This window comes from Mucor velutinosus (genome assembly GCF_035048745.1).
Source record: "Mucor velutinosus strain NIH1002 chromosome Unknown tig00001569, whole genome shotgun sequence".
In the NCBI taxonomy this organism is placed as follows: Eukaryota; Fungi; Mucoromycota; class Mucoromycetes; order Mucorales; family Mucoraceae; genus Mucor; species Mucor velutinosus.
Genome location: NW_027041921.1, coordinates 670,366 through 695,579, shown reverse-complemented (window position 1 = coordinate 695,579; position 25,214 = coordinate 670,366). Strand labels below are relative to the sequence as shown.

General features: G+C 40.3%; 9 protein-coding genes across 9 annotated transcripts; 3 read left to right on the top strand and 6 right to left on the bottom strand.

The window, feature by feature from the left end:
* Positions 1 to 628: 628 nt before the first annotated feature.
* On the top strand, positions 629 to 2,191 carry ATC70_012406 (uncharacterized protein; the record flags this gene model as incomplete). The annotated part of the gene is made up of 5 exons (XM_064831578.1): positions 629 to 686; positions 757 to 920; positions 990 to 1,233; positions 1,299 to 1,664; positions 1,743 to 2,191. 5 exons carry the CDS (start codon positions 629 to 631, stop codon positions 2,189 to 2,191), a joined length of 1,281 nt encoding a protein of 426 aa, XP_064677858.1.
* A 2,354-nt stretch (positions 2,192 to 4,545) lies between these two features.
* Positions 4,546 to 6,237, bottom strand: ATC70_012405 (uncharacterized protein; the record flags this gene model as incomplete). Its single annotated transcript, XM_064831577.1, has 2 exons — positions 4,546 to 5,576; positions 5,622 to 6,237. The coding sequence occupies 2 exons, from the start codon at positions 6,235 to 6,237 to the stop codon at positions 4,546 to 4,548; spliced, it is 1,647 nt and encodes a 548-aa protein (XP_064677857.1).
* Positions 6,238 to 6,276: 39 nt separating this feature from the next.
* On the bottom strand, positions 6,277 to 7,758 carry ATC70_012404 (uncharacterized protein; the record flags this gene model as incomplete). Its single annotated transcript, XM_064831576.1, has 1 exon — positions 6,277 to 7,758. One exon carries the CDS (start codon positions 7,756 to 7,758, stop codon positions 6,277 to 6,279), a length of 1,482 nt encoding a protein of 493 aa, XP_064677856.1.
* A 1,347-nt stretch (positions 7,759 to 9,105) lies between these two features.
* ATC70_012403 (Trimeric LpxA-like protein) lies at positions 9,106 to 13,101 on the top strand (the record flags this gene model as incomplete). Its single annotated transcript, XM_064831575.1, has 1 exon — positions 9,106 to 13,101. One exon carries the CDS (start codon positions 9,106 to 9,108, stop codon positions 13,099 to 13,101), a length of 3,996 nt encoding a protein of 1,331 aa, XP_064677855.1.
* Positions 13,102 to 14,999: 1,898 nt separating this feature from the next.
* On the bottom strand, positions 15,000 to 16,423 carry ATC70_012402 (uncharacterized protein; the record flags this gene model as incomplete). The annotated part of the gene is made up of 2 exons (XM_064831574.1): positions 15,000 to 15,964; positions 16,204 to 16,423. 2 exons carry the CDS (start codon positions 16,421 to 16,423, stop codon positions 15,000 to 15,002), a joined length of 1,185 nt encoding a protein of 394 aa, XP_064677854.1.
* Positions 16,424 to 17,540: 1,117 nt separating this feature from the next.
* Positions 17,541 to 19,647, top strand: ATC70_012401 (uncharacterized protein; the record flags this gene model as incomplete). The annotated part of the gene is made up of 6 exons (XM_064831573.1): positions 17,541 to 17,562; positions 17,630 to 17,658; positions 17,713 to 17,782; positions 17,842 to 18,861; positions 18,974 to 19,111; positions 19,169 to 19,647. 6 exons carry the CDS (start codon positions 17,541 to 17,543, stop codon positions 19,645 to 19,647), a joined length of 1,758 nt encoding a protein of 585 aa, XP_064677853.1.
* Positions 19,648 to 19,895: 248 nt separating this feature from the next.
* Positions 19,896 to 20,949, bottom strand: ATC70_012400 (uncharacterized protein; the record flags this gene model as incomplete). The annotated part of the gene is made up of 5 exons (XM_064831572.1): positions 19,896 to 20,081; positions 20,170 to 20,226; positions 20,283 to 20,541; positions 20,619 to 20,822; positions 20,888 to 20,949. The coding sequence occupies 5 exons, from the start codon at positions 20,947 to 20,949 to the stop codon at positions 19,896 to 19,898; spliced, it is 768 nt and encodes a 255-aa protein (XP_064677852.1).
* A 919-nt stretch (positions 20,950 to 21,868) lies between these two features.
* Positions 21,869 to 23,535, bottom strand: ATC70_012399 (uncharacterized protein; the record flags this gene model as incomplete). Its single annotated transcript, XM_064831571.1, has 2 exons — positions 21,869 to 23,001; positions 23,223 to 23,535. 2 exons carry the CDS (start codon positions 23,533 to 23,535, stop codon positions 21,869 to 21,871), a joined length of 1,446 nt encoding a protein of 481 aa, XP_064677851.1.
* A 318-nt stretch (positions 23,536 to 23,853) lies between these two features.
* ATC70_012398 (uncharacterized protein) lies at positions 23,854 to 24,777 on the bottom strand (the record flags this gene model as incomplete). Its single annotated transcript, XM_064831570.1, has 4 exons — positions 23,854 to 24,102; positions 24,164 to 24,264; positions 24,323 to 24,676; positions 24,765 to 24,777. 4 exons carry the CDS (start codon positions 24,775 to 24,777, stop codon positions 23,854 to 23,856), a joined length of 717 nt encoding a protein of 238 aa, XP_064677850.1.
* Positions 24,778 to 25,214: the final 437 nt, after the last annotated feature.

The following is a 25,214-nucleotide window of genomic DNA, read 5'->3' as shown; positions in this document are numbered from 1 at the left end:
AAGATGCTATTTCAATTTAAGCTTATTAGGATCCATGCTCTTTCATGTAAATAAGGTGCTGATGTGATGTACTATTCAGCCATCTTCCAAGATTTTACAGCTACTTTTATGAATGTAATACAAATGGTCGAATTTGTAAAGAAATGGAGAGATATCAGATAAAGAAGATGAGAGCGAGAGCGATATGTCACACAGCACACACATGAATATGAGAGGGTATTGCTGGTTTTTAGTCATAAATGACCCTATTTCCCACGATTCGCATTAAAGAAAAGGCAATTCGCTGTTGCTTTCACATGAGATGTTTAATCAAGAAATGAATTTACTTTTTCTTCCAGATATCAAATTACTTAATGCTATTTAGCTATAATCCAATGTGGGGTATTTCTATAATTTTTTCTTTTTGTTTTACAGCGCTCTTCTTTCGTCTCTACAGAAAAGAAACAGGTAATGTTAATAATAATAATAATAAGACCACAAAATTGCAAGTAAAAATAGCCTTGACTAAAAAGCATGATCAAACAATTAGATTCTTGGAGTGACTCCTCTTAACTCATCCAAACATCCCATCTATTCACGACAAACGCCGAGATTTCAATTTCCAAATAAAACCCGCATCTTTTTCAACATGTCCCACTCTCCTTCCAAACGTTTAAACCAAATTAACCAACACATCAACATGACTAGTAAGTATATGCTGTAATCTGCCCGCCAGCACGCACGCAGCGCAGTATCGTTGACCCTTTGAATACACAGATACTCTCTCTGTTTTCCAAGAGGTTCCTCAAGCTCCTCCAGATGCCATCTTCAATCTCACAAACCAATACAAGGCCGACAAGGACCCCAAGAAAATCAACATTGGTGTTGGTGCATTCCGTACTGATGAATTGAAGCCTTACGTGCTTCCTGTTGTCAAAAAGGTGAGTGAGAGACATGCTTATCTTGTTTTCCATGAACAAGATGGTTAACCTCTCTTGTGTATTGTATAGGCTGAGGCTATCTTATTCAATGATGAGACCCTTGATCACGAATACCAGCCCATTGCCGGCCAAAAATCCTATACAAATGCTGCTGTAAAGTTAATTTTGGGTAAGGATAGCCCTGCTATCGCAGAAAACCGCTATGCTGGTGTCCAAACCATCTCTGGTACCGGCGCAAATCACACTGGTGCTCTTTTCCTTTCCCTATTCTACAACAAGAGCAAGAAGTGCTACATCTCCAATCCTACATGGGGTAAGATTCTAGACTATAAAATTGATAATGAAACTGAACCTGTTTGTTTGTTTACCTTCTTGTAGCTAACCATCGCAATATTTTCAGTTTGGTTGGTTTTGAGGTGGAAAACTATGCCTACTGGAACCTCGAGACTCGTGGTTTGGATTATGAGGGATTAATACAGTCAATGCGTGATGCACCTGAAGGCTCAATCTATGTCCTTCATGCTTGTGCTCATAATCCAACTGGTGTTGACCCTACTCGTGAACAATGGAAGGGTATTGCCAAGGTAATGCAGGAAAAGAACCTCTTCCCCTTCTTTGATTGCGCCTATCAAGGTTTCGCTTCCGGTGATTTGGATAACGATGCTTGGGCTGTTCGTTATTTCGTCGAGCAAGGTTTCGAGTTGTTTGTATGCCAATCATTCGCAAAGAATTTTGGTCTTTATGGTAAGTTCGCTTTTTTTTTTTTTGATCTGATGAGAAAATCTAGGGGGGAATGAGGTATTAAGTGGGTTTCACAAATAGGTGAACGTGCCGGTAACTTGACCATTGTTACAAAGTCTACAGAGGAAGCCCAACGTGTCTTGTCTCAATTCGAAAAGCTCCAACGTTCTGAGATCTCCAACCCTCCTGCTTTCGGTTCCCGTATCGTAGACATTGTATTGAACGATGCTGCATTATACAAGGAATGGACCGAAAATTTGAAATACATGTCAGCTCGTATCATTGAGATGAGAAAGGCTCTTTACAACAATTTGATCCAGCTCGAAACACCTGGCACATGGAATCACATCACTGATCAAATCGGTATGTTTTCATTCACCGGATTGAAGGCATCTCAAGTCAAGGTTTTGAAAGAGAAATATCACATTTACATGACTGAAAATGGCCGTGTTTCCATGGCTGGTGTTTCTACTACCAATGTCGACTATTTGGCCAAGGCTATTGACGATGTTGTTCGCAATGTCAACTAAATTAATAAATCATTCATGTACTTACCCGCCCTTTTGCTTAATTATACTGTTTTGGCCTTTTGAATTCTTGCATGATGTATTGTCATTTAAGCTTTTTGCTTCATTTAATACATTGGTAGGATATAGCAGCAGAAAGGCCGCTTTTTTATTTCCGCGAGTTTGGAAATGGTTGCAAACATGAAACCACATCGTTGTATACAAGGTGAATCAAACCATGCATTTACCTCGAATTGACGCGAGGTAGACCTTTTAGCCATTCAGATAAGCAGACTTACAGATGTGTCTCAGAATAATCAATTCGTTTTTTTTTTTCTTTTTCTTTTTTTATAAAAAACATGATGCCGACTACTCTCGGATGCAAAGAACTGTAAGAATAATATATTTCAGCAGCAGTTCTAAAGCAGTAATAATCGAGTTTGCAGAAGGCGAAGATTATTCTCTTACTAATCAGAAATTAATTCGCCGTGCTTATAAATACATCTTGGACATGGCAGCTCTAATTTAAGCATGCTCAGAGTTGAAAGTTTTCCAAGTTTCCATTATTTGACTGACAAATCCAAGAAAGGACTCTTCTGTTTGACATTTCTTCTGATTCAAAGCGGCTTTTCTCATTGAGGGTCCTCCTCTTCTCCCCTGAACATCACAAAGAATGAGATCCCGTCCTGTTCATAATGCCACGGAAATCACTTCCAATCAACCAAACCTTTAAAGCGTATCAAATGCCTTTGGAGCATACTACAGAGCTTTCCTGTAAGTCTTGTATCAAATAAATCCCAAAAGATCAGCTTATTCAAGATTTGAAGGATTTAAAGTTGCACAACGAATACAATTTGCATTAACACTATGAGCTTTACCTCAAACACAGTTGGCATAATTCTCGAATGGACTTTTGGCTGTACTTTCAAACCTCGGAAATGAGATACTATTCAGCTGGTGTCAAACTAATGTGCGTCATGTTTGGTAAGAATACATACTAATGGATAATGGTACCCATACCCGCGTCAATGTATCATTTGTTTGCAGGGTGTTTGTAAATACGGAATCTTTTGATAGAATCTGTAGGTACGTTCTATGAAATACTTTAGAAGAGGAACCCGCCACCTTTGTTTTAAACTTTATTGCTCGGTTACGATAAAGAACATCCGTACGTACAAGCTTGTCAGCGTTTGAGACCAGTGGTGACATCCAGATTGGATGAGCTCAAACATTTTAGTGATTTCAGGAGAAACATGCAAACGGGAACCGTTGTTTCATCAATGACCATATATCCTATTCATAAAATAAATATAGACTAGAAGATGGCGTGTTGAAGTCATTTACCAATATAGAAATATTGCTATAAGGGCTCAAAAGAGCACTTCTTTCGCACTAGTCATCTTTCTGAAGGTAGTACTTTCAGATGCTGAAACCTCGAATGTACCGTTGAGATACACTACTTGCAACTGAATCATTTGATCTTTTTACCTATCACTGTAACTGTAAAAATAATTGGAGTCGCAAGATGTGCTGATTTTTCGCTCTTTAACTTGTTGCTAATACATAAGAGCCTTCTGTAGCCTACTAATAACAATGAATCTGGCTCTTCCAGGCCGCTACACATTTGTATTATCAGGAACAATTCATACATAGGTAGATAGCATAATTGCATCGTCCCTTACTACGCAAAATTATGCAAAACACAGCGAAATTTGAATGCATTTGAACCGTGTTTTCTGGTGCTAGTATCCGTTTTAGGCGGGCAGAGTAACACCATACAATTCCTGTCGTCTAGCACTAACTTTCTGGCACTTTTGCTCAACTTTTTTAGGATCGTCGAAAATCGACCCAAAACCATGAATGATACCTGATGGTTTTCGTCAAAAATCAAACCATCGCGTTTTTGACCTCAAAAATATAAGCTTTTACTATGATATATATTAAACCAAAATGTTTCTATTTTCTCAACGCAACCCCTGAAAGTTTTTTTAAAAGACATTTGTACGTGAAATCTCAACATTTTCGCCTAAACCCTCACTTCTTACTTTTGCATATTGCCCAATAAGTTTATTTAAAACGCTTCCTTTAACAAGCACCACTGGATGCGCCTTGAAAAGTACTTCCAGAAAGCTTAAGGAAGCATTGGATGATCATTACATCTTAGTCGAATTCTACGAAATATTTTTTTTTTTTTTTTGTAGGGGAGACGAGCTCCCTGTTTTAATTCTACGAAATAAGCCGAGCAAGTCAAAAATCGATCAAAAGTTACCGATTCGAGATAAAAAATACGAAAACTTGAATCTTGCAAGTATAATAATAAATGACAAATTAGTAAAGCAGTCTTGAAAAAGCCAGATTGAGCACATTATCTTGAAGACTCAAGCGTCCGCTAATGCAGCACCGCTGCCGTCCCTTTTCTCGTTTCTGTTGCAGAAAGAGGTGGTCTTGGAAATAATGCCAGTGTTGGATTGACTAGGTTTTGGATTGAATACAGGCAATGGCTGCTTGAACAAGAGAATGGAAAGCCCAGAGACAGCAATGGCCAAAGCAGATGTCTTGTCTCTACCTTGAATGGCTCTGTGATTGAGAACGGACGCACAGGCAGGATTCAAGCACAGGAATGCATCATGAATGGACCTTGTCTTGGTCTTACCATCTTTTGCTTTGGTGGTTTGTGTGGGATGAGAGGTGGGCCCAAAGCAGTACATGCAGGTGAGAGGAGAGAATTTATTATGCAGTGACAAGTGATATTTGTATTTGTTCAGATTCATGCCAATAGCTTCTGTCATTACAGCCAGCCCGTTATCAGTACCCGAAAACACCATTGAATCGAGATGTTGGTCAGAAGGAGGAGGCTCGTAATTTGATACAAGAGGGATGTCTTTGTTTCTATATTCAATGGCTTTCCTTGTCAAAAAGGCACGAGTTCTCATGTTGGACAGCTGTTGCTTGGTCTGTTTGATGGCGATGAACAACTGGTATCTTTGAGCCTTCGGCTCTTTGATTTCTTGGTGTTTGCTACGATCAGTGTGCCATTGCTTCTTCGAGTCCTTGATCCTTGTAGAATACTGCTCCTTCTTGTGGTCCTTGTTTGCAGCCTTCAGCTCATCAAACACAGTCTTGTTATCGATTTCCAGTTGGCCAGTGTCTTTCTTCAGTGTTTGATTAGTTCTGGTTTGAAGCTCTCTCACGGTATCCCAATCAATATCTAGAGGTTTCTTCGCATTGGAAACTGACTTGTTAGAACTTGGTTTGGTACCCAAAATACGGACAGAGGTAAGACCAGGCAGAATGGTAAGGTTGTGAACAAATGTCAGACCAAAGGACTTGCATGCTTGCGTGATGGCACGAATGTCGAAAAAAGAATTAAACACGGCATCCTTGTATTGTATTGCTATTCCAACGTTTTCTATGACAAATCCTTAAAAGTCAAAGATATCCATTTGATCATCACCTCTGGTACATAAGGCATACAGAGAGGCCGCGTCCACACGCATTGCATGTAATGAACCACAGGAAGAAGTTGGACACAGATCCACGGCAAACTTGTGGTAGCCAACAGAGCAAAAGATATCATTGGCCAACAATAAGAATGGCAACTGGAAGCCAATGTAGCTATAATGATCTCTAGTAGGTAAATAAGGCAGCAATAATTTTCCCAGAAGCATGCACACGCGATTCTCTTCTTCCGTGATATCGGGACGTTCCTTCTTGAGCTGTGTATGGGTAATAGACTTTCCAACTTGCCTCACCAAGAGATTTCTCAGGGTAGCTTTGAGAACCATAATTCGTCTTCTAGGCAGATCACGGGTGCCTTCCTCTTCTTCTTGGTCGTTTTCTTCATCTATCAGTTCAGAAAGAGGGAGCAGTTTGTCAATAGGCATATCAGCACTATCAAGATCAAAACTAGCATTGGAGGCAGTAACAGCGTCAGAAGTGCCAGAGGGAGCGGTAGGAATAGATACAGTTGTAGTAAAAGAGCCTGAGCCAGAAGCAGATACAGCAGCTTGATCAAGTGTAGTACCAGAAGTAGAAACAGACTTGACAGGACGCTTGGCATCAGCGTACATGTGAATTATGCGCTTTTGACTATTTCTGGCCAGCTTCACCTAGTTGTTGTCTTCTGGTTTGCCCTGTGCCTTTCTTTGATATCTTTGAAGTTTGTACTTCTCTGATCGGATGGCGCTGCGAAACGAGTTTCTGATCGACTTGACAACTTGCTTGGGTTGCTTCTTTGCTTTGGTCTGCTGAAGCTCCCAGTAATGCGACTCTCGTTTTGGAGCGAGATGCACGCGAAGAAGGATCTCCAGTAGCTTGTTCAGTGATCTGTTAAATGCCTTATTACTTGCCCACATGTTTTCGAGATTTGTTCTGTACAGTCCTCGAGCCACCATCATGAGTTCATTAGCAGGTTGAGGCGTATCCCTTGCGATAGCATCGAGTATTGGCTCATTGGCGGACGACAGAGCAGCAAATGTAGGATGCGAGATCTTGGTACCTCTTTGGCCAAACAAAGCAGTATGCAGGCAATCAATGTGTCTGCTCTGGAAAAGATCCTTGACACCGTTGCAAAAAGCCGTAAACTTCAAGTCATTAGAGGGTAATGGAGGAGCAGATGTAATGACATCAGTTTTCATATTGTAGCCTGCTGGGAGGATGCCTTGTATTTGGAAACCACGAGCTTTCTTCAGCTGAATATTACCACTATGAGCTACGAGCTGCGAGGACATCATTGAGAGCATCAATGTGTATACCACCAATTGCAAGTCTATAACATAGTCGGATACATCGTGCAATGCAGTATTTAGCTTCTGCAAAAATGACTCGACAAGATCGTAAGGCACATCCTTCCGTAAAAGGCTCTTGAAAGACACGGTACAAGTGCGGTATTCTACATTGTCTGGGGGGAGCTTCAACCATGGATATATATCAGAGGGATTATGCGAGATTGAAGACATTGCTGCATGTGAAGGGGCGCCAGACACAGAAGACATGTCGGATGCCATGTCCATGCCAGAGAGGTCGCGATGAAGAAACGCTACAGAGTCAGAAGGAGTAATAACTGGTGTAGCTGGAATGGATGCACTTTCACCAGTGGATGTAGGCGTAGTGGCCTGAGGCTGTAAAGATACTACAATAGCATCGAAATAATCCTTGACGTACTCTTGAAAGTACTGAAAGTTTTGCTTAGTACCATGGTGTTCAAGATGATTTTTCAACTCATCTTTGGCACATTGACAAATCTTTTCAGCAGTAGTAATAGCACCTAGGGGTAGTTTCTTCACCGAGAGTAATGTATTTTTGAGCGCATCCAATTTACTGGGCTTGTCAATGATGGGCCTTGCTTTGTTTTCGATGATTTCCCTCATTGCTTGAAAAAAACTATCCATCAAACGCTGCAGCGAGACACCGAATGACTTGGGCCTTTTGACAACAGGCTGGTAACCTGATGTGGACATGGCACTTGTGGATGCTACAGCTTCGTATTCTCTTTTTTTCCCCTTAGCAGCGACTTTTCTTTGGGGAGGACGGCTGGTTTGAGTGCCAGTAAACGGATCTCTTTGCTCTACTTTTGTTCGCGCACTAGACATTTGACACAGAAAAAATAACTAGACAAGAAAAATGTGAGCATTTGTAATGGTACAGCAATTGACCAGATCAATACATACTGTAATAAGAGTAGCGCTTTATAGATTTGGTTATAAATAAGAGCTGTCAAGACACAAAAATATGACGAGAACTAAGAAATGGTTTTAGGTAGTGTTGATGCTACGCAAACAAAGAGTGTAAAGGAACAAGAAAGAGTGGAGAGAAGAGAAATACATACTGAGATTGGCTGCAGCTTTTGTGAAGGAGTACTTCAAGCGTTTTAACAGGTTAGGCATCAATATATCAGATCTAGAACAAGTTTGGGGTGTCTTAAATAATGTTGTCAATAACTGTTTGACAGATGAAGAGATATGCCGCCACATATTAGACAGCAGTTATCTTTACATTATTCAAATGTTACTTATCATGTCCTGAAGAGAAGACATACAAGCTTGATCAATAAAAAGTTGTATAAAAAGTAAACAAAGCATTGTGCAGTTCAATAAGTACAAATACATTCGTTAAGATTACATTGAAATATTGGAAGAGCGTACACTTGCTTTACAACTGCTCCACAACTGACACCAAGTATCTGCCTGTGAAGCAAGTATTTAGTTGTGCAAGAGCTCTGTAAACTAAGCTGTGTGTACGTTTGATATTCAGTATAATAGACTAGCCGATCAATCTCGCTACGCATACAGGACTTGTATAAGATCTACAGCAACTTTTTTGAGAGGTTGTCATTGTAAAAACACCGCTATTATAGGGAAAATTTCCAACAAATGCAAAAAAAAAGGGTATTCAAGCTGAGCGATTGATCTTTCAATTTCATGATCCTCATTTAATCTGCATCACAATCATCATTGTCATCAACAGGAAGGCATTTGGGCCAGCCAGCAGCATTGCCGCCCGCTAAAATCGATTCAAACTCAGTTTGTTTTTTGTCGTGTAACACCATATCAATGGTATAAAGATCCAAGCATCCACATCAATAAACGTCAGTCTTTCTTCTTCCTACATATTATAGTGGTCCCTTTATTCCTGAACAATACATGGTGAGGCTCCCTAACTGAATTCTCGAACCCGGAAACCACTAGATATATCAAAGGCTCACACTCGACTACACCAAATCACACATATCGCAAGATCACACATATCGCAAGATCACAAAACATCGCTCCAGCACACAGCTGCAATCACCTACTCGCAAACAGGCCCGAACAACAGAACCAAAAAACTACTTCACGCAGCAAGTAAAATTTATCGCATCCCTTCGAAAGGTTTACACCACAACAAACAGTACCTCGTCTATCACATCATCTTATCACACCACCCCACAGTCCGTTAACATGGCCGATTCCAACACCAAGGAGTTCATCCAATACATGAACCTTGAAAAGGTCAAGTCTATTGACATGCCACGGTATGAATTGCATTCTAGCTTACGTACCTACATCAAAGAATTTGAATTACAGGCAAATTTCGTAGGCATTGAAAACATGGATATCTGTACCGTCCAACTAGGTCGCTTCATGCCTCCCGTCATCAAAAACTGGTTACCTACCTTACCTTCCTCAGTCAGACAAAACTGGGCCAACGTAACTGAACAAATGCTGTTACAATTTGGTCGTCCTGCCGACGAGGAATATCGAGAGTTCAAGTCCAATTTGAAGCGATGTCAACAACCCAAGCAGGAGTCCATCAAACTACATAGTGCTAAATGGAAACATTTGCTAAGTCTGCTGCCGGATAATCATATCTCGGATGCTCATCAAATATCTTTATTTACTCAATCGCTACACGACAGAGGATTACGTGCTACATTAACAGCGTATGTAGAACTCGCTAAGGTCACAACGGTGCAAGAAGTTATCACGAAGGCCATCGATTTTGAACACAAGGCTAGGCTCAATGATAATACTGATGAACAAGCACACTTTTCGGGATCCCACACTCAATCCACGATGGATGACCCAATGGAAGTTGATTATGTTAATAGCTCAAACTCGTACAAAGACAAAAGTACTAAAAGACCATTCAGAAATAGCAAAAAGTCATTCAATTCCAAACCTCGTTCACGATTTCCTCCGGATCCTGTACCTCGATTATACAACAAACAAGGACATCCTGTCTGCGGTCACTGCTTCGGCGAACATCGAAATTACGAATGTCCCACACAGGCATCCTCTGTGCATCAGACAGACACTATTGAACACCCAGAGGATGACTCAGGATTAATGGAATTGGGGTCCCCGGTTCCTCTTAATCACATTCGTGCTACTTCCATGCATGCTATTCGAACCACTCAACATGACAGTTTCACTCCCACAACTAAAATCGTCATTGGAGATCACACTATTCATGCATTATGGGACACAGGTTCTGCTATCACTGCCATGGATTATGACACATGCGTTACACTGCAGTTGACAATAGACAACAATCAGATCATCAGTTACACAGACGTGAACAATCGTACAGCACAAACGATGGGTATTACTAAATTGAATCTTTTTGGTTACGAAACGAAATTTCATGTTATACGCGGTTTGGCTCGTCAGGCTATCATCGGCTGGGATTTCATGTGCAGATTTCAGGTCAATATGAATACTAAACTCAAAATGTTCACACTACAAACTGACAATCATCTTATAAACTTACATTACGAGACCACGGCTACGAGGCGTTGTAACATCCAATTAACCGATTCCCAAGACGCTCGGATACAAGATGTATTACAAGAGTTCAAAGAATTATTACGCAAAGACTCGGACAAGCCCTCAGTTACTACCAAAATGGAATTCACCATCGACACGGGAGACCATCCTCCCATTTACATTCGACCAAGACATTACCATCCTGACATACAATCGAAGATCGACGCCAAGCTCTCTGAACTGGAACGCAATGGAATTGTCAGCAAAGTCAACTTCACGGATTGGGGCTTCCCAGTAACAGCGGTCCCTAAGCCAAACGGCTCTCTTCGCATATGCGGAAACTACGTCAAACTAAATGCGATCACAAAGACTATCAAGTATCCGTTTATCAACCTCCATCATGCACTGCAGTCTCTGGGCAACGCAAAATATTTTTCAAAAATAGATCTCCTGTCAGGCTATTTTCAAATTCCCATTGCTGCTGCTGACAAGCCCAAGAGTGCCCTGGTAACACCTAACTCTACATATGTTTTTAACACGATGGCCATGGGGATGAAAAATGCCCCAGCACACTTTCAATTATTAATGGATCAGGTACTCGGGGACATGAGATACAGAACTGCTATCGCTTATCAAGACGACACCATACTGTTCTCTGATACCTTTGACAATCATGTGCTCCAGTTACGCAAACTCCTAACGAGACTGAGGGAAGCCAATTTGACCATCAACATTGAAAAGTGCCAATTTGGGCTAAATCAAATCAATTTCTTAGGTTTCATTGTCTCTGATCAGGGTGTCCATGCTGACATGGATAAAGTTACACCTATCACTAATCTACGGGCTCCCACAAATATAAAAGAGGTTGAAAGGTTACTCGGCATGGCAGGAGTGTATTCCAAGTTTATATCCAAGTATCAAGTAATGGTGGAACCAATTCGACGCTTGAAGATCAAAGATGTACCATTCGCTTGGGAATCCGAACAGGAGCACGCGTTTCAAGAACTCAAAAGGTCTCTCGCTGCATTACCTTACTTGAAACAACCCAATTTCAAACTTCCATTCGAGCTTCATTGCGATGCTGCCACCTCAGCAGGCATTGCTGTCATACTCTGCCAACGGTACGATGACACACCTTACCCTCTCTCCTTCGCATCCCGCAGTGTCACCAAGTTTGAAAAAAACTACTCCATCCGTGAATTGGAAGCTTTAGCCATCATCTTTGGGGTTAAGAAATTTAGAATGTATCTTGAATGCAACCAATTTACCGTATTCACTGACCATTCATCCCTCCAGTGGCTTCTTAATACCGATGCGGACAAACAACCCAGACTTTGGCGATGGTGCCTCTTTCTACAGGCTTATGATTTCAAGGTTATATACATACCTGGAAAGGTGAACCATGCTGCGGATACACTATCTCGTGCTGCGATTCATGCAATTGCCTCTCATCATCCGGACATCGATTGGGCCAAGGAACAAAGACTGGATCCCATGTTACGACCATACTTTAACAACACGAATGTCAAGTACTCCAAGCATAAAGTCGTCGATGGCATAATATACAAGGTAGAAAACAAACAGCACAAGACCATAGCCACAGACATGTACATAATGGTACCTAGCCATCTGGTAGCGAATCTGATCAGCAAACATCATGACTCCAAGTTTGCAGGACATGGCGGTATCGCCAAGACCAAGGCTTCCTTGGTAAAAGCGCACTTGTACTGGACCAACATGACTCATGATATCAATGCCTATATTCAGAAGTGTCAAATTTGTCAAAGAATCAAGGGACATGTTGCTACTAAGCATAATATGACCACTACCCATGGAACAGCTCCGTTCATCAAGGTCGCAATCGACTACTTTGGTCCTCTGCCAACGTCAAGCGCGGGACATCAATACGTGTTGGTGGTTATAGACACATTCACAAAATACGTAGAACTATATCCTACCAGGTCTACAGCATCTCAAGAATTGGCTTCCATCATGTACACTCAGTTTATATTGCGACATGGCGTTCCCAACGAGATCATGTGTGATAACGGAAACAGCCTTGGATCACAATTCACCCAGCAAGTAGCAAGATATGTAGACATCAACATCGTATACACACCGCCGTATCATCCATCATCCAACGGGATAGTGGAACGATTCATGAAAACACTACGAACAATGATTTTATCATACACGGATATCAACCAGATTTCTACAAGATGGAGCAGCAACTTGAGGATAATTCGATTTGTATACAACAATATGTATCACCATTCTATCAAGACGTCCCCATTTGAGTTGGTCCACGGGCGCACAGCACGCACACCATTATCAACGATAATACCAGAGAAATTACCGGATTCATACAATGAACAAGACACCCCGGAATCACACTTCGCGAAACAGTTACAAATCAAGCTTCAAGTTACATTTGAACATGTACACAAACATTTGGAGAAAATATATGATAATCAAAAACTAACACCACAATTTGAAATCAATGACAAAGTATACATTTTCAACAATCGTATTTCCACTCGCAACAATCCAAGAAAACTACAAGTAGATTGGATAGGTCCTTGCACAATACAGAAGGTCCTGTCCACCACAAGATACGATGTAATCAATGATGCCACAGGTCAAAAACACAAAAACACCCATGTGTCTTTTCTGAAACCATCTCACTGATCAACTTCTACCTATCATCAAGCTTTTTCCTATATTAGGTTTTTTAACGCGATTTTCATTCATACATTTATATCATAGTCCTTATTTAAATTCTATATCTTATCACAGCGGTGGGATGTCGTGTAACACCATATCAATGGTATAAAGATCCAAGCATCCACATCAATAAACGTCAGTCTTTCTTCTTCCTACATATTATAGTGGTCCCTTTATTCCTGAACAATACATTTTTCTGTTCAAGATTGGACAGATTTTGTCTTTTTTCGACTTCTTTAATTTGTTTTGTAATTTTCGACTATATAAATTGTAATGATCACCTTACGCTTCCTAATACATCCTTGAAGTACTTTTCAAGGCGCATCCAATGGTACAAAGTAAGGTAGATGTTTTGAATAAGCTTATTGAGTAATTTGCGAAAATATGAACAGAGGCTTCTGGCCAAAATGTCGAAATTTTACATATCAAATTTCCACAAAGATGATTTCAAGGGCTACGTTGGATCGATAGAAACATTTTGATTCAATATCTACCTTAGTAAAAGTCTTTGTTATCAAGGTAAAAAATGCGATCGTTTGATTTTCGATGAAAACCATGAGGTACCCCTCATGCTTTTTGATCGAATTTTGTCTATGTTTTTTTTGGTCCCCAAAAAGTTGAGCAAAGGTGTCAGAAAGTAACTGCCAGATGAGAGCAACTGTTTGGTGCTATTCTGACAATCTAAACGGTCTTAAACGCGAGAAAACGAAGCTCAAATGCACTCAAATTTTGCTGTATCAGGGATACTAAGGAGTAAAAAAAAAAAAAAAAAAAAAAAAAAAAAAAAAAAAAAGAAATACCAGTATGCTACTTGCCCGTATGTGAAGTAGCAACTTGTAGCTATATCAATTTTGCAATATTAGCCAAAGGCCCGCGGCAGCGCGAGCCGTTTGAACGTAGGTTGGTTTCCACTGAAGCGAAGCGTAGGTCAGGAAACCACCCAAAGTGTCGAAAGGCTCGTTCTGATAATGAGATGTATTGCGATATCATATGGTGATGACCAGTTCTGGTGAAGCCAGCGTAGTGGTGGCCTTTCTATAAACTCATCTTTAATAGAGTACCTAGATGCAACAAATTTACGCTGCATCTCCTCAGATCTCAATAGTCGATGCTAGTGAATTGCTGAGCGACGCATTCCATGTATAGCTTGGCAATAATCTTTTATCCGCCTATATCGAGTTACTACTGTAACATACTACGAAAAATGATCTAGATTTATTTGGACAAATCACAGGCTTAGATTTAGTTGCCCTTTTAAGATAGAGTTACGAATAATGCGTAGTTGCATGTGTATACCTCATTGCATCCAGTGACACGCTGCAAAACATCAATATATTGACCAAGAGTGATAAAATTCATAGCAATTACAAAATGAAAAAAAGGTAGTAATAAGTATAGTATTCCCTCCTTTTTTTTTTTGCTATTTTATTTATTAAACGTATATATACCTTATTCCTAAGTATTTTACTTTTTAAAACTTTTAAAACTATATATTTCCTTTCAAATGGACAAAAAACACAACCATTGCCTTTGTTTTTTCTGTGATATTTTTTTTTTGTGATTTTTTTGGTGTATAAATACTGCTTATACCTTTTTTTGATTTTTTTTTGTCTGTTTCGGTTATGTAGATATTGTGCTGTAGTTGATAGTGGTAGTGTTGTTGCTGCTGATTTGAGGATTTTGTACATATGAGGGAGAAATAATAATAAAGAATTAGAATGCTGTAAAAGAAAAACAATGGAATATAATAATAAAAAAGAATAGTGCAAAAAAAAAGAGAGAGTAATTAAGGGAAGCGTTGTTGGAGGAGGAGATTGTTGTTGAGATAGGATATAACAGGAGAAGGATCCCAGGGCAAAAGGCTATTGACAGATACGTTTATTGATTGTTACTGAAGAAATGTCATCATCGTAATATTGTCTTTTGGTTGATCCTCCTGTGGTTGTTGATAAAGGTTGAGAAGAGGGTGGAGAGAATATATCAAATGATACGCCAGAATCAGATCTTTCATAAGTTGTGGCCATGTTGCACTTTTTTCTTTGTTGCTCTTGTTGCTGCTGAACAGAACAGGGAGATGGTGGTGACATTGGTTGTTGATGATGATGAGCCACCAGCTGTTGTTGTGGTTGTTGTTGTTGACCATAAGCTGGATTATTCGTTTCATCGGGAGGAGGAGAAGGATAATTGCTATCGATACTAGAGGTCATTCGTTGGTGCTGATAAACGTTATTCATGTTGTTCAACGACAGGTTGATGACAGTCGTTGGTGTTGTTGCGGCCGAGCAATTGTTGTTTGAAGGTAATTCGGATTTAGCATTGTATCCCTTCTGAATGTGTCCATGTAACTGAGTGTACCATCTGTCAAATGTGGGTTTACTAACGTATAATCGATAGTCAATCAATTTCAAAAAAGCCATTTCCGCAGCATTGATCTCTTTGATATCAAGTCCGGTGATTTTGGACCAAGCTTTGTTGTGGTAGTTTTTGTCATGAAGATATTTCGAAGCAAGCATAAGGGAAGCCAGAAACATGCGTCGTCCGCAGCACATGAGATCGTCCATCTGAGTAGTAGTTGAACAAGTGCTTGTCGGCATGTTTCCTGACTGCTGTTGCTGCTGTTGTTGTTGTATACGTTGGTAGAGTTTTTCGTGAACGACCTTCTTGACACGAAAGACATAGAAAAGGCTGATTTGCAATGTTGAGTAGGTGGTCTTTGATCGTTTCAAGATTTCATTGCAGAATCCTCGAGTTGGCATGACTTTGACTTTCTGGTGTTCGATCAAGAATTTCGGATGCCAGATTGAATCAATGGCATTAGCAAAGGTTTCTATCAGGATAAAAAGAAAAGAAATCAATACATGATTTCAATCCGACCAAAAGGGCATGCTGCTAAAACGAGCAGCAAAAAAAAAAAAAAAAAAAAAAAAAAAAAAAGAATTCGCATACACATTTGTAATCGAACAAGGGCATGTACATATTGCCTGATTGGGATCCAAATCGCTATTGCCAATTTCGTATGCGCCTTTTTTTTTTTTTTTTTTTTTCCTTGAAGATAAGGGTACTTACCAACCAGTTTTTCAATCATAAAAGTGCGTTCTTGACGAGAGAAATCCATAAATTGACGGTATTTTTCACAAGGGAGTTCTTCAGAGTATTTACAATCATTTGTCGATAAGGGGGTTGGGTTGTTGTTATTGTTGTTGATGGTGGCTACAAGAGGCCCAGCAAAGTGAGTTGCTGCGGACGGTAAACGTCCATTTTCAGGTGGTTGTAAATCATTTGCCATTTAAGAGTGTTTGTTAATAAGCGTGCGTTGTTCTTTGTATAGTTAAAAAAAAGATGCTTGGTCTTTTTTTTTTTCTTTTTCTTTTTGGTGGATGTGTATGAAAAAAAAAGAAATGAATTTAACTTGCAAAGATTAAATGTGTTTGAAGAAATAATTTAAAATAATGGGGGAGGGAAGGGCTGATGAAGAAGAAAAAGTTTTTTTTAAGAGAGTTTTTTTTTTATAGAAAGAGTAGTGAAAAGAGTGAGATCTTTTTCAATGTTCAAATGTATTTAAGCTAAAAGGGGGGAAGAGAGAAACGAAGAGAAAGAAAGAGTGTGGAAATTTAAAGGAAAAGAAAGGTCTTTAGAGATGACTAGGATACATTTAAAAGCGGGAGATTGGAAATGTTAGAAGATGTGTTGTAGTTGCTGTGGTTGCTAAGGTAAGTTGAGTTGCGTAGTTGAGTTGCGGTCGATGTGTTGTTGATTTGTAAGTAAGCGTTCTTTTTCTCTTCGTAAAAGCGATGAATTTAAAGGAAAAAAAAATTGTTACGCAGTTCAAGGAGGGGATAATTGATTCGTTTTGGCCTTTTATAGTCCCCCATCTCAACAGACCATAACGAAAGGGGGCCTTCTCACTGGTTGGTGATACAACCAATAATCTCGTGGCGCAGCATCTCTAGAATGGTCAAGATTCTATTCATTTCATGTTTAGAAATGGCCCACAGTGACGTGTGATAAGCTCAAAATGAACATTTAACCGAGTGAAGAAGCTCAGTGAGAAAAAATTGATAATGCGGCACTCCATTTAGAGCTTGGATTTGAGTAACCATCAAGTATACCAGTTGTGCACACACATATATATATATATACACACACACACACACACACACACGCCGACTCACAATATATCCTACATGACTGTATTGGTAAGAGATTGTCCTTCTTATTCTCGACATCTTGTCTACATTTCTTTAACATCGGTAGTCATTATTTTGCATGTTCTAAATTCGACAGTCCTTATCGATAATAGTGGTTTAACAAAGGATAATCAAAACGCATATATATATATATAGTGAGATCACATCAAATCAAATAACCTTTCAAAAGATTTGTATCTCGTAAGAACAATCGAAATGGCTTTGGAAACAAATGCTGGTATGAATCACAACGTACATTTTCAGAATCTCGTAAACATTGACATTTCGTGATTTGATATCCATAGCCAAGCATGTTATGAATGCTCCAGAAACCGTAAGTAGTTGCAACCATGTATGTTCAGCACATGCTGATGAATGTCATCTATAGCTTGTATCTGATAGTATCAAAGGCCTATGCTATGCAAATCCACATTTGCGTCTACTTGAAAAAGAAAAAGGTACAGACATGCTCACATCTCAACTATCAGGCCTCGCTCTTAAACACATCTGTATATAGTTGTCTACTACGCCAATGTGGATGAAATGGCGTTAAACCAAGTGACCCTTATTTCAGGTGGTGGTTCAGGTCATGAACCTGGTTACGCAGGGCTCATTGGTGAGAATTGTCTTGCAGCCAATGTCTCTGGCCATGTATTTGCATCTCCCAGCTCTAATCAGGTACTGTCTGCTATCGAACGAGTCCAGTCCCCCCATGGCACGCTGGTCATTATCATGAACTATACTGGTGATTGCTTGAATTTTGCACTGGCTGTGGAAAGAGCGAAAACGAGAGGCATTAAAGTAGATCTCATTGCTGTTGGCGACGATATTGCTGTGGGTAAATCCAAGAACAAGAAAGTAGGTAGACGAGGCATGGCTGCTACAACACTCGCTATCAAATTAGCAGGCGCTCTGGCTTCTCAAGGGGCCACTTTGGAGCAAGTGAAGGAGATCACTCAATACGCTATTGACAACTCTGCCACTATCGGCGTGGCACTTGATCATTGCCACGTACCTGGGTCCTCCAGCTTCTCTCAACTAGGACCTCATGAAATGGAGATTGGTATGGGTATCCACAATGAAACTGGTTTTCTCAAGGCAAACATGATGCCTGCCAAGGAGCTGGTTGTTAAAATGATGGACATGTTGGTAGATCAACATGATAGTGATCGATCCTACTTGAATTTATCGGCCGACGAGACCAGTGTGGTGTTGCTGGTCAACAATTTAGGTGGTATGCCAATGGTGGAATTGAATCTCGTAGTAAAAGAGGCCGTGGATTATATCACTTCTCACCAACTGAAATTGGAGCGCGTCTATGTTGGTCCGTTTGTAACAAGTTTGAATATGCCTGGCTTCTCTCTCTCGCTATTGGTTGTAAATCACGATAGAAATGTGCTGCAATTGTTGGATCAACAAGTGCACGTCTCTGGTTGGCCGTCGACTGCTGCTCAATTCTTCTCTGATGCCATCCATGGCGATAATTCTGCTGCCATCAAATCCCCTGAACTTGTCATTGAGGGACAACACGGCCAAGGTATAGAAACAAGTATTTACATGTGAAGAGGATGATTTATTTATTTATTTGTTTGCTTGTTTCCACACACACACACACACACACACACACACACACACACACACACACACAGTTTCGAATCCTCAAGTTATTAAAAATGCTATTCGAGGTGCTACCAATGCTGTAATTGCAGCCGAACCTCGTATTACAGACTACGATACCATTTTAGGTGATGGCGATTGTGGACAGACACTGAAAACTGCGGCACTTGGTAATCATCACATTTGAAAACAACACGTACACATTACTCATCTCACTGTCATTTCAGCTATTCAAGAGGCCATGCCTTCTTTTGACCTTACATCGGCGCCAAAGACTATTTTAGGCATTGCTAATGTGATTGAGCATTCAGTTGGTGGCACATCATCAGCAATTTATTGCATTTTCTTTAATGCATTGGCTAGTGGTTTGTTGGAATATGCAAAGCCTTCAGTTGATGCATCTGTGTGGGTTCTTGCAGCCAAACATGCTCTCTCTACTTTGATGACCTATACGAAGGCTCGAGTGGGCGATCGTACCTTGATGGACACTCTGTGCCCATTTATCGATACATTAAACAAAGATGCAGCCAATGTTGATCAAGCCGTTCAAGCTGCTCGTGAGGGTGCTGACAGCACATGCAATCTGTCTGCAAAAGTGGGCCGCTCATCTTATCTTTCAAACAAAGAGGTTCTTGAATCAGGTATTCCTGATGCTGGTGCATATGGTTTGGCAGAACTTTTAGATGGTTTGGTTGGAAGCCTTTAATAAAATGATGTGTGTGTGTTATATGTACAGTATCAGGTCTTTGTGTATATATATGTGTGTGTCTGCGCAATGGCATGCTAGGTATCTATTGCCAAGAAGTTGCCTATAATTACAGTCTATTCAGAGATGTCAGTATTACGTGCCATGTGTGTGATGGCTGCATGCTTCATTCTCTTACTGGGCTACAATATATATAAATTGTGTGTTATTTAAAAAAAGATGAACACAAGGGAAACGAGGGTAGACACTTACATGTTGAATTTATCTCTTCTCACGGTAAATGAAAAGCAACAGGACATGGGAATAAGGTCTTTCTTGTTTGTTGTCTCTATAATCTTATCAGCATCAGCAGTATCACTGTTTTTTTGTCGATACAGTAAACATGAAGTCAATACAGCCTTTTGCTTTGGATCAAATGCGATGTTTCCATATTTCTAACAGGGCAACAAGGGGCACATTAGACATCACATGATATCATTTTCGAATGTATAACCGCATTTATATATATATATATATAATTACCTCCCAGTAATTCACAATGGAGTCCTCAGCCATAATTTCATAAATACACAGTTGACCCTACATCATTCACGGCTGGGTTAGCTCACAGTATACCACGATACAAAGCAACCTACATCACGCAGTTTGTCAAATGGCACCTTGATTAGGTCAGCAAACTCTTTGTTGCCCTTGTATATTTCACCTGTACGCCTCCATAAACACGCAGGAATTGCCATTGCACTAAACACTCGGTCGTAATCCAGCAATAACCTCTCAAACGATTCCTCCACCAGTATCAGATCAATGTCCGTTAAAGACTGTGCTACATCACGGAAAGTTGGTCGGAACATACCCATTACATTTAAAATACGTTGTCGACTGTCAGATGACATACTGTAAGAAGATTACATGAGCATCATATATTCCTCACGCATGGGCTGCTGTAAATAAACTCTAATTTGAATACTTACTATTGCTCCATGTAGCGTTGCAGTCTGGCATATCCATTGACGTAGTTGTAAGGCTTTAAAAATCCTGCTTGATATTTCGCATTTATCACTTCGTTCAATCGATCCTCGATGCGGCCATCTTTCGGATCTGCAGCTGTAAGGTAGAACTGATCCTGGACGTTGGCCTTCTTGGCTGCTGAGGTGGGCATGTCTTCTATGTATTCGCTGTTTGTGTTGAGATGGGTTAGTGAGGTATTCAAACGTGTGTCATCACATAAGCTCGACGTTACTTTAAAATATGGACATCGCCGCCACCGTCTTCATTGTTGCTATTCGAAGTTGAATCTAACATGGTGAATGCTAAAGCCATGCAAATGTGGGATTCATAAAATATGAAGGTAGAAAAGAGAAAGAGAAAGAGGGAGAGAGAAAAGAGTGCAAAAAAGGCAAATTAAATAAAGCCAAGAGAGTGGTGTGAGAAACTAGGTGCACAACACTGCATAAACGACTTGCCCCATGCTTTGCTTCCATTTTCAATGCTATTATTCCTCTTTCTTTTGCCTGCAAGTTTTGCCATTGCGCTTGATCTTGATTTATGGCCATCATAGCACTTGTCCCCTCTATTTCTTGCCAAGCATTGCTCGCAAGGTCGACCTATATTTGTGCTTGTTGAGCCTATAATCTCGCTGAAACAGCTATTAAACAACTACCATGATCGCCAGTCAAATGAGATTGTCTACAGTGAGCGCAAGCTGTTGTTTTATATGAATAACAACCACAAGTACTATACAGTGTTTCCGACTCTAACCTAACGCTTTGATATTATATTCAGCTGAATTCATTTGAGTGCTATGGCAAAGAAAGAAAGAAACAAGGAGTTCATTAATTACTGAGATGTTACATGCTGGATTTTGTTCAACCCCTAAAAAGAAGTAGCCTCTCCTCTCCCCACATTTAGCAATGTTGCACCAAGACAAAGCTATGGTTTCGCATCAGTTAATCCAGGTCAACTCATTACGCTGCATAAATAACACCGCTTTTTTTTTTCCAGGCAGAATGTTCGTATGGTCATGATTGATCTGTGATGTCCATGATCCATTAAAACCTCAAAATTCGACATATATTCAGGTACAAGTTTTGCCAACATGTGTGCATGCAAAAGGCTCTCGCTTGAAATCAAAGACCAACCTAAAAAAAAAGCACTGCTTGTGTATCGTGTCATACGTCTCTTTTTGCAACAAACATTTGTTAATTTCAGGGGATTTTCAGCTTTATTTTGTTGCCAATGCTTCTTGCTCGAGTGGTACCGACGATGGATCGTTTTCTACTTTTTGTTGCGGAGACGTAGAGACAGTTGTTGATGAAGAAATAGAGGGAGAAGGAAAACAGAGCACCCTGCCTTTCAATAGAGGCTCATATCTATTGGCAACTTTGACAACAAACGGTGGAGAAATGCAGAAAGCAATAGTCCCCGTGGTCTGCCCATCCTCATCATACATCAATTGGCCGTCAAAAGGCTGCTTTCCTTCCCTGACATCCACAGCAGTAATGCACACCTCTTGCCCTTTTATTGCTGATCCCAAATTCATTGTGAATTCCACTAGGTCGCGCAACTTTTTACCGTACTCGTTCGCCACAGCCATTGCCTGCTCACTGGCCGTAGTATCTGACTTTTTCACCAAGTAGGTTGGATATGCTTTTTGTAATCCACGATATAGATGATTCCAGTTGCGATCCACAAATTTCTTCCAAGTCTGTTGAATATCGCCGGCACCGCTGTCTGTATTATTCTGAACAACTATCATACTAAGTTCCTGACGCAATCTCGTGGAAAAGAATGTTGATGTATCGTTTTGATCGAACCATTGGTGTAATACTAGAAAGTCGTTGTTGCATGAGAGACCTGGGAATACATTGATATTGAGGTTCTGAACAAGCACATCCATCATGAATTTCTCTGTCAACATTTGAATGCGCTCTGGAGGCAATGGCTTCCCTAATTGATCGATGGAAGCGCCGAGATTGAGCCATAGTGTGCTTAGCTTCTCAGTAGCAACAACTGGTTCTGCATGAGGCAACAATTCGCTGGCTAAAGAATGGATCTGTTGTCGAAGCTGAAGTAACTTTGTGGCTATTGTGTCTGATGTATCATCGCTAGAGCGCACAGAACGCAAGTGTGTTTGATAATTTTTTTGTAAAAGATCCATGTCGTGTGAGCGTTGCTTGATCTTTTCGTTCATTTTGGATAGTTGCTCTGTGAGGGTTGTCACCTCCTTAGTATAAAATTGCTTTTGTGAGTCCAAGTCTCTTAGCACTTGTCTTTGCTGCTGTATCATTTGCTGGATATTCATGGATCGATTGCTTCTGAGCGACATGTTTCTAGTCAGCTTGGAGTTGCTGGAGGCTATAGCATTGTTTGAAAATTCTTTAGTTTTTAAACGTTCCCCTCGTTCCCCTGGATTTCTCCAATATCTTGGTAGTAATCAGACTCCTCTCTCGGCCACCTCCTCTTCCCTCCATGGCCTCCCCTCTTTTTCTCTCTCTCTCTCTCTCTCTCTCTCTCTCTCTCTCTCTCTTTTCGGTGAGTCCAGCCAGCTACAATCATGCACCTCTCTAGTGTCTTACCAGCATCGCTATTTATTTGAATATTGCGAGTGTCCAAATATGAATTTCTATCAGATGCGTCGAGATATTGCTGTTGCGGTGGAACACTGATTTGAGAGCTTGCTATACTGGATGAGCTCTGATAGGTCGATTGCTTCGATAGGCCTTGTTGCTGTTGTTGCTCTGATAGGGATACTGAGGATATGGAAGGGGCCAGACTACTGCTCTTCTTTTTAGGCTTCTTTTGGAATAACCTCGATATCCTACCAACAGTTTTGTTCTTTGAGTGCAACTTTTCGTCTTTGTTCAGGTTGATAATTGGCTCCTCGTTCATTGTGTCGGTATGTCTAATGTTCCTTGGTAACTGAAAACTTCTATTGAGGAATACAAGAGAGAAAAAAAAAAACACAATAAAAGAGTAGATGGAAATTTAATAAACATTTGGATTAAATCGCCGTCGACTATCTCTGCCATATCCCCATTCTTGGCAAGCTAAAATGTGCAGTGCACCGCATCCTTTGACCCGAAAACAATCCGTTCAATACAGTGAAAACATAAAAAATACGGCTTTGCAGAGTGGAATATAACAAGAGGGCGATGAGGAGTGTTTTATTTGATGTTTAATGACTATTTTCTCTTTTTTCTTTATACTTTACATGAAATCATAATCATCATATCCATTGTCAGCGTAGTTGTCATCAGCCGTAGAGTTCTTTCCTGCAGCAGCCAATTGAGGTCTACTCTTTCCTTTACCCTTCTTTGTTGCTTCCTTGGCAACTCTTTGTTTCTCGTTAGCGATAGTAGTCAGGGATGAGGCAATCTTCTTGACTTCAGGGTGGTTCAAAGGTACAGCAATGTCACGCAATAACTCGTCGATAAACCAACCATAATTGTTCCATTTCTGCAAATGAAAGACATCAAATAAATGTCAAATGTATAACCAAACCACAAGCACAACTTACAGCAGTAGGAGTGATAATTTCGACTAGGCGCTTGCGATAAGCATCCATCTCTACACGGTTTCTAGGATTCCATTCCTCCAAAGGCTTGTCCTTCATATCGGCTACATAAACGAAAATTTTTAACCTTCAAATGGTTGATAAATCCTTACTCCTACTTACTGACAGACACACCAGAGAACAGGTCTGTGGCACTCGCCATATCAGCCTCCAACTCCAATTGACGCAAACGCTCTTTACGTGCAAAAGCGTCTTCCTCTTCCTCTTTATCGTCCTCACCGGCCAACTTCTTGGCTTCCAATTCCTGTCGCTTCTTCTCCTCGGCAGCTTGCTTTTCAGCAATCTTCTGCTTCAAGGGAATCTTCTTCTTCAAAACAGGTGCAGGCTTCTTCTCCTTGGCTTCCTTTTCGTCATCAGAATCCTCCCAAGATTCTTTAACTTGGTCCTCGGCATCTTCATCATCCCATTGATTCTTCTTGGGGATAGCAATCTCTACTTCGACATCAAGCTCGTCCTCTATTTTGTTCAGGTTATGAAAGAGTTAATGTATGTCAATACACCCTATTTCTCTCTTTTTCTTGCGATTCATCTTATGTTGCTTTACCCCAATCACTCATTATTTCGTTTTCGTTTGTTTGTATAGATAAATCAGAAGAGAAAAAAAATCTTTACTTCATTTGTACGCGATATGTAATAAATGTGACTTTGAAGAAGTGTTTAAAAACCATCATCAAGGTCCATGATCTGATCTGTAGCTTTGTAATATAGACAACAATCTTGCATCTATCTTTGATACATAAAAGCACTGCATAATTATTATCCTTGTTGTAGCGTAGAACGAATCTGATGAAACTTGACATTCTGGAAGACGCTGCCGAGTTGAGCCAAACATCAGATTATCACAATGAGAAGCATCGATCCAAATCTTGAAGAAAGTGCTTGTCATCCTGTTCGCTTTCTTCCACTCTCTCAAATAAACTTCCAGTTTATCATATTGCATGCTTTTCAGCTATCGTAAAGTCATGTCTCTTTATTTACAGCCTCCTATATACTT